Source organism: Quercus robur, chromosome 4, assembly GCF_932294415.1.
Source record: "Quercus robur chromosome 4, dhQueRobu3.1, whole genome shotgun sequence".
In the NCBI taxonomy this organism is placed as follows: domain Eukaryota; kingdom Viridiplantae; phylum Streptophyta; class Magnoliopsida; order Fagales; family Fagaceae; genus Quercus; species Quercus robur.
In genome coordinates, this window is record NC_065537.1 from 51837709 (window position 1) to 51857333 (window position 19625).

The following is a 19625-nucleotide window of genomic DNA, read 5'->3' on the forward strand; positions in this document are numbered from 1 at the left end:
AATGGAAGAGTACAGAGAGAAATAATAGGGAGATATTGGGTGGGGTCCACTTGGGTGTAATATGGTACTAAATTGGACTTTTAACGCTAGCTCGTGTCGACGCTGACAGTGAAACTAGAAACTATTTGCACCGTTTGGTAGAGTTCTTGGTGTTTGGATTTCAAATTTCATATCTCTGTTTCTATAATTCATATCTCAAAAATCTCAAAAATAGTGGAATTCATGACTCAAAAACTTGTTTAAATTTCAATAATTTTGTTTTTAGTTTTTATTTCTATCACTTAATTCTCTAATTTTTTAGTGATGAGTTATAGAAACTGAAAACACATTTTAGCTGTTTTTAATTTCTATAACTCTGTTTTCAATGGCATTTTTATAATTAAACACACATAGAGAGACCCACTAGTCAGGTCAGCCGTACCTTTTGACTTTTTTTTTTTCCTTTCTTCTCCTAGGTTCGTTCAGTTCGTTCTCTCTTATTTTCTTTTTCTTTTTTCTTCCTTTTCGCCATAATCTTGTCGGCTCGATCTTCCTTTTTTTTTTTTTTTTTTTTTGGGTTCTTCATCACAAAATATTTCCGGTCTTCAGTTCTTTTTTTTTTTTTTTTTTCTTCTTCTTTCACTAGGTTCAGGTTTCTTTTCTTCTTTTTTTTTTTTTTCCTTCTTCTTTCATTGGGTTCGGGTTTTTCTTCTTCTTCTTCTTTTTCTTCTTCTTTCACTGGGTTCGGTGAGGTTAGCCGCACCTTTTTTTCTGGTTTTTTTTTTTTCACTAGTCAAGTCAGCCGCACCTTTTGACTTTTTTTTTTTCCTTTCTTCTCCACATTTCTTTCTTCTCCTGGGTTCGGTCAGTTCGTTCTCTCTTATTTCCTTTTTCTTTTTTTCTTCCTTTTCACCAGAATCTTGTCAGTTCGATCTTCCTTTTTTTTTTCTTTTTTTTTTCCTTCTTCTTTCACTAGGTTCGGGTTTCTTTTTTTTTTTTTTCCTTTTTCTTTCACTGGGTTCGGGTTTCTGGGTTTTTTTTTTTTTCACTGGGTTTAGTGAGTTTGGGTACTAGGGAAAAAAAAAACTGCACTAAATGACAGGTTTAGGGTCCACAAACAATATGAAAAATATTGAGTAATGACAAGTGAGTGATAGTGCCAAACGAGTAGGGTATTTTAAGTGATGAGTGACGGAAATTGAGTGATGAGTAATGAAAAAAAAAATCCAAACAAGGCCTTAAAACAATTCATTTTCAGTTTTTAAACAATATTACACATATTTTTACACTTTTTCATCTACAAGTATTTCAAAAAACTACAAACAACATTACTCAAACTCTTCTACCAAACGAACCCTGACTTCTCGAATATTTCTTCTTTTATTGTGAATTTTAAAATTTTAAGTGTTAAATTTGATGTTTTTTATATTTTTAACATACATATCAAATTTTGTTCAAAATGAATGTTATTTACTATTTGATCAATAAATTTATTTTTTGTACACAATTTTAAATCACAAAAAATTGAAATTTTAACATTTGTTTGATGACAAAACAATTGATTTTTGATATTCTTAAATTTTGCAAGCACAAAGAATATAATAAGAACATGCAATCTAATAGCTAGATTTTCAAAATTGACACTCAATATAAATATATATATATATAAGGAGTTTGTACATATGTTCAAAATGAATGTTATTTACTATTTAATCAATAAATTTATTTTTTATACACAATTTTAGATCACAAAAAATTGAAATTTTAACATTTGTTTGATGACAAAGCAATTGATTTTTTATCTTCTTAAATTTTGCAAGCACGAAGGATATAATAAGAACATGCAATTTAATAGCTAGATTTTCAAAATTCACACTCAATATAAATATATATTGAGTTTGTAGAATTTCTTTCCAAACTAATTTAGTGAGAAACTTTGTTTATTGGTGAAGGTTGTGGTTCTAAAAAATAAACGTATGAAAAATGCTAAGACCATAATTTTTGTCATAACTTGCTCAAGTGAAAAGTCTTGAGTGATGGATCCATAACTCTACCACTTCCGACTTACCATATGAGTAAATTATGGTAAAAATTATAGTCCTAATACTTTGGACATATAAACAGAAAGAGAAGAATTCATGACTTGTCACGTGACTAAATTATGACAAAGGTTATGGTCGTACCATTACTGCTTACAAAAGAAAGAGGGCACGTTACTTTACTTTAATGAAGAGCGAGTTTGGCAGGGACTTGCATTAACGAATCAATGAATGTAACAGGAGCCTAAATACACTGAATGTGACTCATCATAGAATAATTGTTAACAGATTTCTGACGTTGACAGTTTTGGTAACGTGGATTAACTTTTTGGTAAGTACATGAGTAATTTATGAGAAAATCTATATATTCTCACAAATTTTGACAAAAAGATTCACCCACCATGTGACAAATTATTAGTGAGAAAATCTATATACGTCCAAAATTTGACAAAAAGATTTCCCATCTAATAAATTATTAGTGTCGGGGTAAAAAGATTACGTGGATTCAGATAAAATGAAATTTATTTAATTTTTTTTAAAGTGTGTTAAAGTAAATTTGTACTTTAAAAAAAATAAAAAAAAGTAATTAAAAAAAGGAAAAAAAAAAGTGGTTTTAAAAAATTATAAATAAAAGTTAAAAATTTGAAAAGCTGGCTTCCAAACACATATGATGTGACAGATTATTAGTGATAGGTAAAAAGTTTGTATTAGTAGTGGGCCTTAATGAGAAACAGTAAAATATATGTTGATGTAGCAGATTATTAATGGTACGTAAAAAATTGATGTTATAACCAATGAAAGTTTGTCAATTCAACGTGTGAAAAAATAGACAAAATTTGACTCCAAACATGTTTAGTCCTTATCACTTAACTCGACCAACTAAGTGGGTCATATGCATTGAACATAACGGGACACGTGTCATCTTCTTATGAGGAGTTAGAGCCAAATCTTTTTTGCTAAAAAAATTGTCAATTTTTTTTATGTGTGCAACATTACTCATAGTAAATTGGTGTTGTGTACTCCCTTTTCTCATTAGTTAAATTTATGGTAGAATTCATTATTAATATTAATGTAAAAGGGTGGAATACTTTGTAGTCATTGTACTTCAAGGTACTTAATACTTTTTTTTTTTTTTTGGTATTATGATTTGTAATTGTACCAATGGATTGAGAAAAATAACAAAAACTACAAGATCAAAAAAAATTTGTATTCAATGCATAAGATTCTTTTTTATAAATAAAAAAATAAAAATAAAAAAATAAAAAAAGAGAGAGAAATGAGTCAATCGGCATAAAAATGTTATAATTTAACTTTTTTCAATATTTTGGTGCACTATTGAAGCTATTTAGAGATTTCAAAATTAGTGGTAATTTCAATAATATTTTCTTTAACGTGTTTTTAGGTGTTGGGTGTGGCCTAAAATCCAAATCAAACTAAAAATGTTTTTAGTTGACTAGGAAAATGTCAAATTGTTCAAAATTAAAAAGCAACTTATTTCGATTTTTTTTTTTGCTTACCTAGGAAAGATGCATGGCAATTTTGGTACTTAAAAACCATCCGAGGGGTGTAATTCAGTAGTAGGAAGCTCTTGTTACCCCATTACTTATATTTATATAAGTTGTGGGATTCAAGTAGTAACATGCTTTATTGTTACTTAAGTAGTACCTGTGGTATTACACATTACCATCATAAGACGCAAGTCAATAAGTCCACACCAAAAACCTCTTTTTTAATTCAGCAAAGAAAAAAAAGTGGGAAAATCCATACTTAAAAGAGCCTAAATTACTATTAAAAGCTGGCTTGGGAACTTAACGGTCGAAACTCGAAACAGACTTTTGGGAAAAAATGCACTTATATCAATGGGAAAGCAAGGATTTGATTTCTAGATGGACAAAAAATTACAAGGTGTACACACGTGACACATACGAGTACTTGATATCAATTTGAAGAATAAAAATCTATGGAAACACTAAAGGGATATAATCAAAGAAAATCCACAAAAATAAATCACATATTCGCTATATGTCAAGGGTTTGTTTACACATGAATAATTTTTTTGTTTTGTGTTTAAATTTATAAAGTTATTTACCTAAAAACAAAGGCACATTACTGCCTCATGTTGACTCCACGGCCAAAAAATAAGACCCATATAAAACATAAAAACTAGGAGATAGAGAGAGTCAAAATATCAACCACTCGAAAAATGAAAAGTTCTTAAACTTGGGTGCTTCCATGAACGTTAACAATCTATATATTCTATAAAACAGATGAAATAGGAAAATTGACCATATCCTCAAGTCCTAATTAGCCAGTTTTTTAACTTTATTTTGGTATAGTCACATATTGTCTCCAAAAAAAAAAAATGCAAAAACAAGCTGCCAAACGCACTTTTTGATTGGTAAATTTCAAACAGATAAAAACTCCAAATCAATCCATGTATGAAATTAATGCATGTAGGAAATCACTAGACTCATTTACTTGTTTTTCTTTGCCTCCTGGATTTTAAAGTCAGTCTAGAGACAAACATGTGATGGAAGTAAACGAATATTTCGGTTTATTCAACTCGTTTTAAGAACATTTGTAGCACTAGATCAAAATATATATTTATCTTTTTGGCAGGACAACGATGATAAGGCAAGAATTATCAAAGTACTAGGAAAAACGTTCTTCCAGTTCCATATAAAAGAATGGCTGCGCTAGCAGCCAGCTGTAGGAAGTACAGGAAGAGCCAAAAAAGTCATGGTCGCTTTGAGCTTTAGAAAAGATGGATGAAGAGGAAAGAAAAAACATGAACGACAAAGATTTTGTTCAAATGTTTGAACAAATTCAAAATCTAACTGTATTTTTAGTAATGGAGTTTTCAATCTCTGTGAATTGTGTTGCTTTCTAACTTATAATGTGAGTCTCCAGAAAAATATTTGGGAAAAGAAACAATCTATTCAGCTAGATTATCCCATAAAAAAAAAACCAGTTGAACCATTAGTTGTTTACTACGGAGTAGCTCAAATGATAATTTTGAATTAGCTAGTATGTGTATGTCGGAAACCTCTATACCACACCCCCCTTTCCCCAAAAAAACAAACAAACAACAATAACTACTACCTTCATGATAAACTAATTCCTCAGTGTTACTGTTGCTATTAGTTGCCTGCAGGTTAAGTCTGTAGGGAATTAATCCGAAATTCCCAAACCTGTGAGAAAAAAAATAGAGAAAACACATGCCAAAGAAAAATAATCACACGCACAAGACAGTATTTACGTGGTTCAGCAATTTGTCTACGTCCACGGAGTTGCAAGGATTTTACTATTATCAGGCAAAAAATACAAATTGCGGCAGTATAGTTTTTCTCACTCTCAAAAACGACAACAACAAACCCTAATCACCAAAACAACATTTTTCTACATCCTGTGCACAAGATTCACAATGGGCTACAAAACAGACCAAAATTTTTTCTCAGGGGCGTTGCCTTCGGACCCCCAGGAGGCTTGTCCATAAGCGCTACAGCTTGAGCCTATCGACCCAAGCCTCCGCTCTATGGACTAAACCTCATAAAATCTCCCATTAAAAACCATACGACATTATTTCGGATCGGGTCATCATCCGGATCAAATACAACTAGGCTCCACAAAGCTTAACAAATCTCCCACTTGGAGACTAATTCAATCACTAACATCAACCGCAATCCTCCAAAAACAATCTCTCATCCTTGCAACTCATCCTCCTGTCCTCAAGCTAGAAGACCAACTAATGCTGCACATAGCTTCAACTTCTCAATAGTGACGGGTTCTTAGATCCATAAATCTTCTCAAGTATTACCAACTTATCTTCAACAAGATAACGGATAAAGTAGTATTTTGTCTGTATATGCTTCGACTTTGAATGAAAGGCTGAATTTTTGGCAAGAAAAATTGCACTCTGACTGTTACTATATAGAATGCCCATCTCCTGCTTCTTACCCAATTCATCTAAGAAGCCATGTAGCCAAATCATCTCATTTCCAACTTCAGTTGCTGCAACATACTCAGCTTCTGTAGTAGACAAAGTAACAATCTTTTGTAGATTTGAAGCCCATGATATAGTTGTACCACCCAGAGTAAAAACAAACCCAGTAATACTCTTTCTACTATCAATATCACTAGCAAAATCAACATCTACATAACCCTGTAGTTTCAAACTTGCACCTATGAAGCAAAGACATGTATCAGATGAACCCCTTAAATATCTCAAAATCCACTTGACTGCCTTCCAATGCTGCTTTCCAGGCCTACTCATGAATCTGCTCACAACTCCCACTACATGTGCAATGTCTGGCCTTGTGAACATCATAGCATACATCAAGCTACCAATAGCTGAGGCATAGGGCACCTTGCTCATATGGTCCTTTTCTTCTTCTGTCTTCAGTAACTGTTCTCTGCTTAGTTTAAAATGACCCCAAAGGTGTGCTCACTAGTTTAGCTTCATTCATGTTGAACCTGCTGAGAACTTTCTTCACATACTCTAACTGTGAAAGTTTCAATGTACCATTAGCCTTGTCTCTAATGATTCTCATACCAAGGATTTGCTTTGCAGCTCTCAAATCCTTCATTACAAACAATTTTGACAATTACTTCTTTAGATCATTAATCTCCTCAATGCTAGACCCTGCAATAAGCATATTATCCACATACAACAGTAAAATGATATAAGAATTGTCGAAGAACTTAACATGGCAACAGTGATCAGCTTCACATCTCTTGAACCCAATTCTATGCATAAAACTGTCAAATTTTTTGTACCATTGTCTTGGAACTTGTTTTAGGCCATACAAGCTCTTTCTCAATTTGCAGACTAGATTCTCTTGTTCCTGAACAATGAACCATTCTGGCTGAATCATGTAAATGTCTTCCTCCAAGTCACCATGAAGGAATGCCGTCTTCACATCTAATTGCACAAGACGTAAATTTTCTGTAGCCACCATTCTCAATACCAGTCTGATTGTTGACATCTTCACAACTGGAGAAAATATTTCTGAATAGTTAATGCCCTTCTTCTGCTGGAACCCTTTGACAACTAATCTGGTCTTGTAATGCTTTCTGCCATCATGCTTATTCTTTATTCTGTATACCCACTTGTTGTGCAAAGCCTTCTTTCCTACTGGCAATTTAATCAATTCCTATGTCTGATTCCCTAACAAGGAATCCATCTCATCCTTCATGGCTAACTCCCACTTGCTTGAATTTTCATCCTGCAAGGTTTCTTCATAACACTTTGGCTCACCACCATCAGTCAACAGGAGATATTTTAGAGTGGGTGAATAACGCTGTGGAGGTCTAATGGTCTTGAAAGATCTACGGACTTTAGTTACAGGTGTACTTTGATCTACCTGTGAGTCTACATTCTCCTTATCTTCCTCACCCCTTTTCTGGACAGTACTTTCAGTCAATTCATCTAAGTTGACATATTTAGATTTCTTTTAATCTATCTCTGTAACATCTAATACTACAGTTGACCTGCTCTTGTACATAGCCTGTTCATTAAATATCACATTTCTACTTCTGATGATTTTCCTGTTTTGTTCATCCCAAAACCTATAGCCAAATTTCTCATCACCATAGCCAATGAAAAAACATATTTTAGACTGATGCCCGTAACAGTATCAGCCTAAAAAGTTTTTGATAGTCCAGCATGCAACCTCATACTCCTAGCATGCTCATTGAGAATTCTGTTCATGCGCTCAGCCACACCATTCTGCTGTGGTGTTCCAAGAATAGTCTTCTCCATCCTAATTCCTTGTGCATCACAATACTCACTGAACCCTCCATCTATGTATTCTCCTCCATTATCTAACCTCAAATATTTTACTTTCAAACCTGTTTCTGTCTCAACCATGACCTTCCACTTCTTTAAAGTTTCAAATACATCAGACTTATTTTTCAGAAAATAAACTCATACATTTCTGCTTGAGTCATCAATGAAAGTGATGTAGTACCTTGAACCTCCAAGGGATGCAACCAGAGAAGGCCCCCACAAATCAGTGTGTACCAACTCCAATTTTTCAACCTTCAGTGTCCTGCCAGTTTTCAAGAAACTCTCCTTTTTCTGCTTTCCTAAGATGCAGCTTTCACACATTTCAAAATCAATGGACTTCAATTCTGGTAGTTTTCCTCTTGACAGCAGCATCTTCATCCCTTTCTCACTCATGTGACCAAGTCTACGGTGTCATAGGCTTGTATCAGTACTTGCTTCAACAACTGCAATTGTATTTCTTGGACTTGAGGTCATATATAGAGTACCAGTCTTCTTTCTATGAACCAATGCTCTGGCTCCCTTTATAACCTTCCAAGTACCATCAACAAATAGTATTGCATGCCCTTCATCGTCAAGTTGTCCGACAGAAATCAGATTCCTCCTCAAGTCAAGAATATGTCAAACCTTCTCCAGTAACCAAATAGACTCATTGGGCAACAATATACAGACGACTCACATACCCACAACATCCAAGGCTGTACCATCAACCAAATACACCTTACCAAAATCACCTACAACATAGTTCTGTATGATTTCTTGATGTGGAGTGGTATGAAACGAAGCTTCTAAGTCCAAAACACAATCATCAAGTAGACTGTCTACTGCAAGAAGTAATGCATCCTATACCTCTTCTGTTATAGTATTAGTAGAATCATTTTCATTCTTCTTCTTAGGACTTTTGCATTTCCTCCTAAAATGACTTGTTTTTCCACAGTTCCAACATTGTATTTGTTGGCCTGATCTAGATTTACTTTTGTTCCGATTAGAATTTCTAGATTTTGATCTGCCCCGATTAGAATTTCTATCATTAACTTTGCCTTTTGTCTCAAGGTTTAGGGCAGAACTAGATCTTGAGGTTTCATATGCATCTTTTCTGCGAATCTCCTCAGCCAGAATTAAATCTCGTATGTCATTGTACTTCAGCTTTTATTCTCCTATAAAATTGCTTACTGCCATCCTCATTACCTCTCAACTGTTTGGCAAAGAAGCCAAAACGATTAGTGCACAAATCTCATCATCAAAATCAATTTCTACAAACGACAATTGATTTGTGATAGTGTTAAATTTATTCAGATGTTGTGCTACTGATGCGTTCTCTACCATCTTCAGATTGAACAGTTTCTTCATCAAATGTACCTTGTTGTTTGTTGACAGTTTTTGATACATACCAGACAAAACCTTCATCAAATACACCTTGTTGTTTGTTGACAGTTTTTCATACATACCAAACAAAACCTTCATCAAATCTACTGTGGTCTTATCCTTTACAACATTGTGTGCAACAGACCTAGATAGAGTTAACCTAAAAACTCCCAGTACCTATCTGTCAAGAAGAGCCCATTTCTCAGCCTTCATAGTCTCAGGTTTTTCCCCTAGAAGCGGCAGATGCAACTTCTTTCCATAAAGATAATCTTCGATTTGCATCCTCCGGAATCCAAAGTCTGTACTATCAAACTTTTCTATTCTAGACACCTTTCCTGCTTCCTTTGCCATTGCTCCCACTCAAACCTAAAGCCTAGGCTTTGATACCAGTTGTAGGGAATTAATTCGAAATTCCCAAACCCATGAGAAACAAAATAGAGAAAACACATGCTAAAGAAAAATAATCACACGCACAAGACAGTATTTACCTGATTCAGTAATTTCCCTACCTTCACAAAGTTGCAGGGATTTCACTATTGTCAGGGAAACCTGAGAAAATCTCCCATTAAAAACCACGCAACATTATTTCGGGTCGGGTCATCATCCAGATCAAACACAACTAGGCTCCAAAAGCCCAACAAAGTCCTCCCCTCAAAGTGCCAAGAAATTCGCTATGATTCTACATATATATCAATATCATTCCATTAACAGAGTGAAAGATACAAAGATATAAATCAGCAGAACAAATTAAAACAATTGAAAGAATTTAAGTCATTGTTTTTCTTTCTTCTAATAATGTGAAGAAATCACGTGCCTAATTAAAAATTTTTGGATAGGAAAAAAAATAGAACTGAGTAGAAGAAAAAAAATGAGAAAAGAGATGACTACCACTGAGTTTTGTGAAATGTTGCACAATTTCTGTTTTCAAATAAGGTCCGAATTTTGAGCCAAACTTTATTCTTTGCCTCAATTGGTTCTGTACAAGAAGTCAAATATCAATGAATTTCTCCAAAATATTATAACCCTCAAAAGCACAAAGAAGAGGAAGAGGATTGATTGTATAAAAAATTAGAATTAAAATATACATATATTTTACCTCTTGCATACTCCAAGTACCAATCCACATCTAAGTATGGAATATGAGCAATCTTAGGCCAATCTTCACCTGCCTGTCTCTGACATCTTTGTCGTAAAAGAGGACAATTAGCAATTGTAAGGCATTGTAAAGTGGAGAGATGGCGAATCCCTTGAGGCAATGATCTCAAATTGGGGCAACGGCTAATTTCAAGCTTTTGTAGTGATGTGAGGTTGCCTATCCACTCGGGTAAAGCCACCAAATTAGGACAATTTTCAATGTTAAGATATTGTAAAGAGGTGAGATGACGCATTCCATCAGGCAATGATGTCAAATTGGGGTATTCGTCAATTTTAAACCTTTGTAGTAATGTGAGATTACCTATCCACTCTGGTAAAGCAATCAAATTAGGACAATTTTCAATCTCCAAATCTTGTAAAGAGGTGAGATAACAAATCTCTTGAGGCAATGATGTCAAATTGGGCCATTTGCTAATGTTAAGCTCTTGAAGTGATTTGAGGTTACCTATCCACTCTGGTAAAGCTGTCAAATTAGGACAATCACGAATTTGGAGTTTTTGAAGAGTGGTAATATGTTGAAGTCCATTTGGTAGAGACAGCAGTTTTGGAAGTCCAGTAAAATAGAGTGAACTAAGGCTCCTAAGGCCTTGCCATTGCATACCATCATCTTCATCATTTAGAAAAACAAGCTCGTTACAATCCCAAATTTTCATATCTTGAAGCGAGGTGAGATGTTGAATGCCTCCACCAGGGAAAGACCTAAGTCCATTACAGTTGAAAATGGAAAGTCTTCGAAGTGAAACAAGATTTCGTAGCCATGCAGCTGGAAGTGATTCTAAATCATTAACCCATTCTAACTGCAAAGTCTCTAATTGAGAAAGAGGAAAGCAACATGAGGAGGTTGAGAATGTCGTTGATGGGTTTTGTAGAGAGAATTTCATTGATTGAAGAATGAATTACAATGAAATGAATTGAATTAATAAACATCTACACATTACTCTGTTTATATACACAGAGAAATAACTAACTCAACTATTGGCGCCAAAATCAGTTATTTGAATTTTCTGGTGGCTGTACACGTGGCAAGCCTAAGTAACTAACTCCTAGATTTGTGGAACTAACTTCTTCAATGATCCTGGATGAAGAACTCATGATGTGGCATGGACTCAATCATTTCCAAGATTGCTGAGTTGATCTTGTCCTTTGATGCTAGCTTGGTAGTCTGATCAGTGCGTACCTCATCAGCAAATGCTGCACTGACTGCTGGTCTTGTGGCTGAGCTAGTGCTTCCTTCATCAGTCCCAGCTACACTACTAGCTAGCTGTGTGGCTTGAGATATGCAACACTTCTTTGCATTCTTAATACTCCCCCTCAAGAGTACAGCTCTTGCCTGTTGATCTTCCATACCAGTATGAGGATATTCCACATGAGAAGCAAAAATATTTATGACACTTAGTCTTCTAATTAGCCTTAAAAAACTCTCCACTCCCAAGGCCTTGGTAAACACATCTGCCAACTGATTCTTAGTCGAAACATGGAAGGTTTTGAGTGCACCCTCAAGGATCTTATTCCTTACAATATGGCAGTCAGCTTCTATGTGTTTTGACCTCTCATGGAACACTGGATTAGCTGCTATATGGATTGCTGCCTGGTTGTCACAGTACATCAACACAGGCTGATCATGTTTGACATGTAAATCTTGTAGCAGATGCAAAATCCAAGTCAATTCACATGTGGTGTTAGCCATAGCTCTATATTCAGCTTCTGCACTAGACCTAGAGACTATGCTTTGCTTCTTAGACTTCCAAGACACTAAGGCATCACCAAGGAACACACAATAGCCTGTTAGAGACTTTCTTGTGTCAGGACACCCTGCCCAATCAGCATCACAGTATGCTTTTAGGTGTAGATCAGATTTAGTGGGAAAGAAAACACCTTGACCAGGTGTTCCTTTTATGTATTGAAGTATTCTAGAGGCTGCTTTCATGTGTGGTGCTCTAGGCTGTGCTAAGAACTGGCTGAGTCTATGAACTGCATATGTGATATCCGGTCTGCTCAAGGTCAAGTACATAAGCTTCCCAATGAGCCTTCTATACTGTCCTGGATTGGTAAGTAAGTCTCCACTGCCTTTAGACAACTTCAGTTGCTGTTCCATTGGGGTTTGTACTGGTTTACACCCTGTCATACCAGTTTCTTCAAGCACTTCCAAGGCATACTTCCTCTGTGTTAAGCTGATCCCACTCTTGTTCCTTGCAATCTCTAAACCCAAGAAATACTTGAGTGATCCCAAGTCTTTAATACCAAACTTTTGATCAAGAATGGACTTGAGAGAGACAACACAGGCATGATCATTGCCAGTGATCACCATATCATCAACATAGACCAACAGAGCAGTGAACAAGGACCCTTTGCTGTGCACAAATAAGGAATGATCAGCCTGAGATTGAACAAAACCAAGCTCCTTTATTGTTGTTGATAGCTTAGTGTACCATTGCCTTGAAGCTTGTCTCAACCCATAAAGAGATTTAACCAATTTGCACACCTTAGGAGCAGTGGAAGAATCTGAAACACACTCCCCCTTACTGTGAAAACCAGGTGGCAATGACATATAAACCTCTTCATCCAAATCACCATGCAAAAAGGCATTGTTGATGTCCAATTGGTGCAAAGGCCATTGCTTGGCAGCAGCAAGAGCAATCAAGACCCTCACTGAAACTGTTTTAGCAACAGGAGAGAAGGTTTCAAGAAAATCAAGACCTTCCCTTTGAGTATACCCCTTTGCAACCAGCCTAGCTTTGAACCTTTCAACACTTCCATCAGGGTTAAGCTTGACTTTATAAACCCATTTGCAGCCAATGGGAAGCTTACCAGGAGGCAAGGTAGTCACAGTCCAAGTATGATTCTGTTCAAGGGCCTGGATTTCTTTGTCCATGGCAGCCCTCCAAAGTGGATCTTGAACAGCTTGGGAGAAATTTGAAGGCTCTTTAGGACTAGAAGTAACTGCCAGCAAATAAGAATGGTAGCATGGCTCCAAGTGAGAATATGTAAGACATTGATCAAGAGCATAAGGAGCACCAGGTGCAATGGCAGTACAAGCATAGTCCTGCAAATAAGCAGGAGGTCTGATATCCCTAGTGGACTTCCTTAGAGGCACTGGAGGCACTGAAGCAACTGGTGGTGAGGAAGAAGGTACTGCATCAGAATGACACATCTGTATAGGACTAGAAGAAGAAATAGGATTAGAAGACAAGACAAGTGGAACATGCTGATGAGAAGAAGAAGGTGGATCAGTAAAATCCATGGAAGAGGGTTCAGAAATGCTGACAGGAGTAACAAAATCAGCAACACCAGCTGAACAAGAAGCTTCCACAGCAGATGATAGGAAAGGATCTGCATTATGAGGTGAAATAGAAGCAAAAGGGAAAGAATTTTCATGGAAAACCACATCTCTAGAAAGGAACACCTTGTTAGTAGACAAATCAAGAACCTTATATCCTTTAACCCCAAAAGGATATCCCAAGAAGACACACCTAACAGCTCTAGGGGCAAATTTAGACCTATGATTTGAAAGAGTGGAAGCAAAGCATAAGCAACCAAACACTTTAAGATGTGCATAGCTAGGTGGATGACCAAATAAAACTTCATAAGGAATCTGATTTGACAAAACAGATGAAGGGGTTCTGTTGATTAAGTACACAGCAGCCAGTATAGCATGACCCCACAAATGCAAAGGTAAATGGGATTGAAACATGAGAGCTCTTGCCACATTTAAGATGTGTTGGTGCTTCCTCTCAACAATAGCATTTTGTTGAGGGGTTTCAACACAACTCAAATGATGTAAGATGCCCCTTTTTGCAAAAAAATCTTTCATGATGAATTCAGTCCCATTGTCAGACCTTAGAGTTTTAATTTTCTTACAAAATTGAGTCTCCACCATAGTGCAAAATTGTTCTAAAACAGATTGTGTTTGAGACTTATGCTTTAACAGATAAACCCAAGTGGTTCTAGAATAGTCATCAACAATGGTTAAAAAATACTTGCAATGATCAATGGTAGAAACCGAGAAGGGTCCCCACAAATCACAATGAATCAACTCAAAGCAAGATTTAGACAAATGAGAGCTTTTATTAAAGGATAAACGTTTTTGTTTTGCAAGGGGACAAATGTTACAATCAAGGGTCTCAACAGAAATGAAACTAGGTACATCACTAGATTTTATTGAAGCCAATTTGGCATTTGACAGGTGGCCCAATCTGGAGTGCCAGATGTGAACTTGAGGACTATGTACAGAAGCAGCAACAGATGGTGAAGAAATGTAGCTCTTGTCCAGCAAGTAAAGTCCATTGCTTTCTCTACCCAGACCAAGTGTGCTCCAATGAGCAAGGTCCTGGATAAAGCAACAATGTCCAAGGAAAATAAGGCAACAAGCAGTGGACTTAACTAACTGACTGACAGAGATGAGATTGAAACTAAAAGATGGGACACAAAGAACATTGTGAAGTATAAGGTGTTCTGATATCTTCACAATGCCAACATGAGTAACAGAAGCAACTTCACCATTAGGTAAATTGACAAAGGTGTTTAGGGTAGCAGTGATAGTGGTGAAACATGCAATAGAATGGACCATATGATCTGTAGCCCCTGTGTCTATGACCCAATCAGTGGCACAAAAGACATCCCTATCAACTACTTTAGCAGAAAAGATTGAATGCTTCAAGGAAGGGGAAAAATGAAGCAAAGGATTGATACCTGACATGGTGTCAACAAAGGTAGATTGAGTATAGTCTGAAGATGTCATAGATGTGGAAGGCACACCAGTTGCAGCATGCGAACCAGTAGCTCCAGAAAGCATGCTAGAGACAGCAGCACTTGTACTAACACTTGCAACATGGTGATTAGCACCTTGACCAGTCCCAGAATTGAATAGAGCAAGTAATTGTTCACACTGTGCCTTAGAAATAGGACACTGAACAGATGCATTAGAAGGAACCTCAACAGCTTGACCTTGAGGATATGAAACTTGGTTAGCATTGGAATTAGGCTTCCCTTTGTGCTTGTAACCTGGTGGATACCCGTGGAGCTTGTAACACTTGTCCATAGTATGTCCAAGCATGTTACAATGGGTACACAAAGGTCTTTCCTTCTTGAAACCACCTTTATTGCCTGAATATCCCCTGGTATTGGCATACATTGCCACTGAATCAGGCTTAGGTGTGAAGGTAGAGCCATGGCCAATGCCTTTGTGAGATTCTTCTTGGAGAACCAGAGCATATACCTTGCTCATTGAAGGAAATGGTTCAAGCATGAGAATGTGACTCCTCACTGTCTCGAAATTCTCACTGAGTCCCATCAAGAACCTCATCACATAGGATTTCTCATGTGCAATGCTCAGAGTTTTCATTGCTCCACAAGAGCAGGCTGGTAAAGGTTCATAATGAATCAATTGATCCCAAAGCTTCTTGAATTTAGAATAGTACTCAGTCACTGATAATTGCCCCTGAGTTATCTGTGAAATCTCTTGCTGAAGATTATAAACCTTTGGTCCATTTCCTTGTGAAAACACACGCTGTAACTCCAGCCACATCTCCCTTGCAGTCTCACAGTACATGATGCCACTTGAAACATCATCATGCATAGAGTTGATCAACCAAGAAAGCACCATTGTGTTACAACTTTCCCAATCTTCATACAAAGGAGAATCATCTTCAGGCTTTACAATCTTGCCATTCACGAATCCTATTTTTTTCTTGGCAGTCAATGCTAGAACCATAGCCCTAGACCAAGATTGATAGTTCCTCATCCCCAAGAGTGGTTGAGTGACTAAGATATTTCCAGGATTCTCACTTGCACTAAGGAAAAACCGATTGGGAGAATTGATTTCTGTGTTAGACTGAGGAGCTTGGTGTGTGGATTGATTGTGTGTAGGATCAGAGTCACTTCCTTCAACAGAGGCCATTGATGATTTTCACGAAGCTTGAATGAAACTTCTAATGAAATTGGAAATGGAATCGAAAGACAAGATTCAATATCAACAGAGATGAATTAAGATCTTGCAAAATCAGAATTCAAGGAAAACTCTTGAAGTATTCTCTGTTTGGCAAACAAGAAAAGTTTGTAACAAGAAGCGAAGCTAGCACATGCTAGGGCTCTGATACCATGTAAAGAAACAGAGAAACTAAATAGAATAGAGAGAATTTCATTGATTGAAGAATGAATTACAATGAAATGAATTGAATTAATAAACATCTACACATTACTCTGTTTATATACACAGAGAAATAACTAACTCAACTATTGGCGCCAAAATCAGTTATTTGAATTTTCTGGTGGCTGTACACGTGGCAAGCCTAAGTAACTAACTCCTAGATTTGTGGAACTAACTTCTTCAATGATCCTGGATGAAGAACTCATGATGTGGCATGGACTCAATCATTTCCAAGATTGCTGAGTTGATCTTGTCCTTTGATGCTAGCTTGGTAGTCTGATCAGTGCGTACCTCATCAGCAAATGCTGCACTGACTGCTGGTCTTGTGGCTGAGCTAGTGCTTCCTTCATCAGTCCCAGCTACACTACTAGCTAGCTGTGTGGCTTGAGATATGCAACACTTCTTTGCATTCTTAATATGTTACTACCATATCCATTGTTTGTTGCAATACTTTGGAGCTAACTTCAGTCAATGTCAACCCTTCTTTGAGATACGGAAATAGTGGCATGCAAGTCAGGTTCGGGCAAAAACTAATTTCTAATTCCGAAAGATGAGGAAATGATGGTATTAACAAATGGTCTGGTTGAGTGTTATCATCCATCCTCCACCATCCTTTCACATTGGGGCAATCCCATAATGTGAGAGTAATTAAGGATGGGAAAAATAATGTTTTCGAGGAAGACAACGATGAAGTAAAGGATAGACTATTAGTGTCTTCTGATATGTATTCAAGCTCTCCCATATCTACAAGACTGAGAGACTTGAGAAAAGGGAGTTGATATAATGGTGGGAGGTGGTGGCATTTGTGAGTATGCCAAAATTCCAAATTGACAAGATTAGTGAGCGAAGAGATCCAACTTGGAATTGTCACACCCATATAAGACCATAACTCCAATGCTTTAAGATTTGGATGTGGTTGGAGCCATTTCAATGCTATTTCATCATAACATGTGGTTTCTCCATTCCGTAATCGATCCCACCGTAAAATCAATTGTTGAAGATGTTGTTTCTCCTTCATATTTGCAGCTTGACATTCCAACATGTCCTCTTTTTCATGTCCTAGATATCCAATCCATAAGCGTCCTCCCAAATTGCTCAACTCTTTCAATTCACTTAGCCCACAACTAGACCTAGCTCTAGAACCTACCTTACTCACAACAAACTGTGGTAGTATCTCAAGAGAAGTTAATTGTCCTAGTCCATGGGGCATATGAGTCAATTTTAAACAATTAGTAACATCTAGATGCCTAAGATTGACCAATTTTTTAGTGTCCATGGGTAATTCCCTAAGAGATCCACAATTATTGAGTTTTAAGGTCTGCAAATTCTGTAGCCTAGTAATGGAATTAGGGAGAATTTTAATATCACGATTTTCAGATACATCAAGATATCTTAAATGTTTCAACTCTCCGATTGAACTTGGCAATGCATGTAGTCGTAAATTGCTTAAATCCAATGTGCGCAAATACTTAAGATTTGAAACAAGTGCATCACAAGTTAAATTACCCAAATTTCCCCCTACACTAGATGCAAGAATTGTTCGCATCTTCCTTCCATTAAGCATGGTGATTGGATCCATAAGATTAAATGATAGATGACGAACTTTTTCACCAATGTTTTCCCCACTTGAATTTAATGCAACACTTTCCATCCCAGACACCAAAGTTGCAAGATCATGCATGAGATTATGCATTTTGCACCATATAACATTTCCATGTTCATCTTTTCCTATATCTTGGAAAAATGACCTCCAAAGTAACACCATAAAGTACCCTCTACCAACATCCTCCACACGTTGCTTTGGATCTGATAATTTAATAAAACCTTGTGCTACCCAAAGATCAATTAGTGTCTTTACTTGAATCTTGTAATCTTTGGGAAATAAACTACAATAAGCAAAGCATTGCTTTAAGTATGGGGGTAGATGATCATAACTCAACTTAAGTGTTGATGAGATATCATTTTCTTCTTGAGCGATTTTTGAGAGTTCATAATTTTTAAAAGATCGCCACTCATTTTCTGAAGTCTTGGAGCGTAGTAAGCTTGCTATTGTTCTTATAACAAGAGGTACCCCAGCACAATTATTCATAATCTCCTCTCCTAGGCTTACAAGGGCTTGGTTCTCTGGTTCTTGGCCTTGTTCAAATGCTATTTTTACAAATAAACTCCAAGCCTTTTTTTTAGTTAGGCCTTTTAGAGGATAACATGAAGTTGTGCCTATTATCATTGCTACCTTTTCAGAGCGTGTAGTTACTATTATCTTACTTCCCCTTGCACCAACCATTAACAAATTTTTCAAGAGAAACCATTTATTATTATCCTCGTTCCACACATCATCCAAGACAAGCAAATATTTTTTTCCATTAAGTTTTTCTCGAAGTTGTGTTTGCAAGATTTCAAGGCTTTCTTTAAGCTTCTCATCAATCAAATGTTCTAAAATTGCTTTAACAATTTGTTTTACATCAAAGTTACTAGAGACACAAATCCAAAGTTTCAACTCATAAGTTTTATTAACAATCTTATCATTGTATATGAGTTGAGCTAGTGTGGTCTTACCTAACCCAGCCATTCCAACTATCGAAATAATTGAAACATTTTCTACAACATTATTATCCAAAAGACATTCTACAATTGCATTTTTGTCATCTTCTCTCCCAACAACTTCTTCTTCTGGCACAAAAGAATAAGTTTCTCTTTCCCTATTAATCATTTGAGGCTCAATGGGGCTTTCCATAAAGTGGAACTTGGTCCTATCATCTGCAATGCCATTTAATTTCTCCCTAATGGCCCTGATTTTATGACCCATCTTAGGACTAAAAACAAGCTGGTTTGAACTTGAGTAGAAAATACATACCTCCTTTGTCATCACATCTCCAACCATCACTTTGTGCCGCAAAACTTCAGTGGAGAAGTCATCTAACAAGTCATCTGCATCATGAATGACATCTTTGAGCTTTCTAAGCCAGTCTTTGATCTCATGGTTATGAGAACTCCGCTTTTCTGCATCTAGAATCACAGCTTGGATGGTGGAAACCGTATTCGTTAGATTTTCAAGCTCAGCTTTGACACCCAAGGACAACTGAATCTCTTGGAGAGTTAAAGAAGTCAGCACTCCAAGGACTCTGCCTGCATGTTCGAATAAAACTCCTTCAGCCAT

General features: G+C 36.5%; 2 protein-coding genes across 2 annotated transcripts; both read right to left on the reverse strand.

Moving 5' to 3' along the window:
• Nucleotides 1-7012: 7012 nt before the first annotated feature.
• LOC126722150 (putative disease resistance protein RGA1) lies at nucleotides 7013-11204 on the reverse strand. Its single transcript, XM_050425303.1, has 3 exons — nucleotides 10265-11204; nucleotides 10057-10144; nucleotides 7013-9847 (listed from the first exon to the last, which is right to left on the reverse strand). Coding segments are annotated over exons 1-3 (1029 nt in total). The 3' UTR covers nucleotides 7013-9846.
• Nucleotides 11205-16648: 5444 nt separating this feature from the next.
• Nucleotides 16649-19625, reverse strand: LOC126722151 (putative disease resistance protein RGA3). The gene is made up of 2 exons (XM_050425304.1): nucleotides 16932-19625; nucleotides 16649-16843 (listed from the first exon to the last, which is right to left on the reverse strand). Exons 1-2 carry the CDS (start codon nucleotides 19623-19625, stop codon nucleotides 16649-16651), a joined length of 2889 nt encoding a protein of 962 aa, XP_050281261.1.

Excerpts from the sequence above, each read along its gene's own strand:
- LOC126722150 (XM_050425303.1), bottom strand. The coding sequence starts at position 11,204 with ATGAAATTCTCTCTACAAAACCCATCAACGACATTCTCAACCTCCTCA. Across the intron at positions 10,145-10,264 it reads GTACTTGGAGTATGCAAGAG|AACCAATTGAGGCAAAGAAT; the intron begins GTAAAATATATG and ends CTTCTTGTACAG.
- LOC126722151 (XM_050425304.1), bottom strand. The coding sequence starts at position 19,625 with ATGGCTGAAGGAGTTTTATTCGAACATGCAGGCAGAGTCCTTGGAGTG. Across the intron at positions 16,844-16,931 it reads AAGGGTTGACATTGACTGAA|CTAGCTAGTAGTGTAGCTGG; the intron begins GTTAGCTCCAAA and ends CAAGCCACACAG.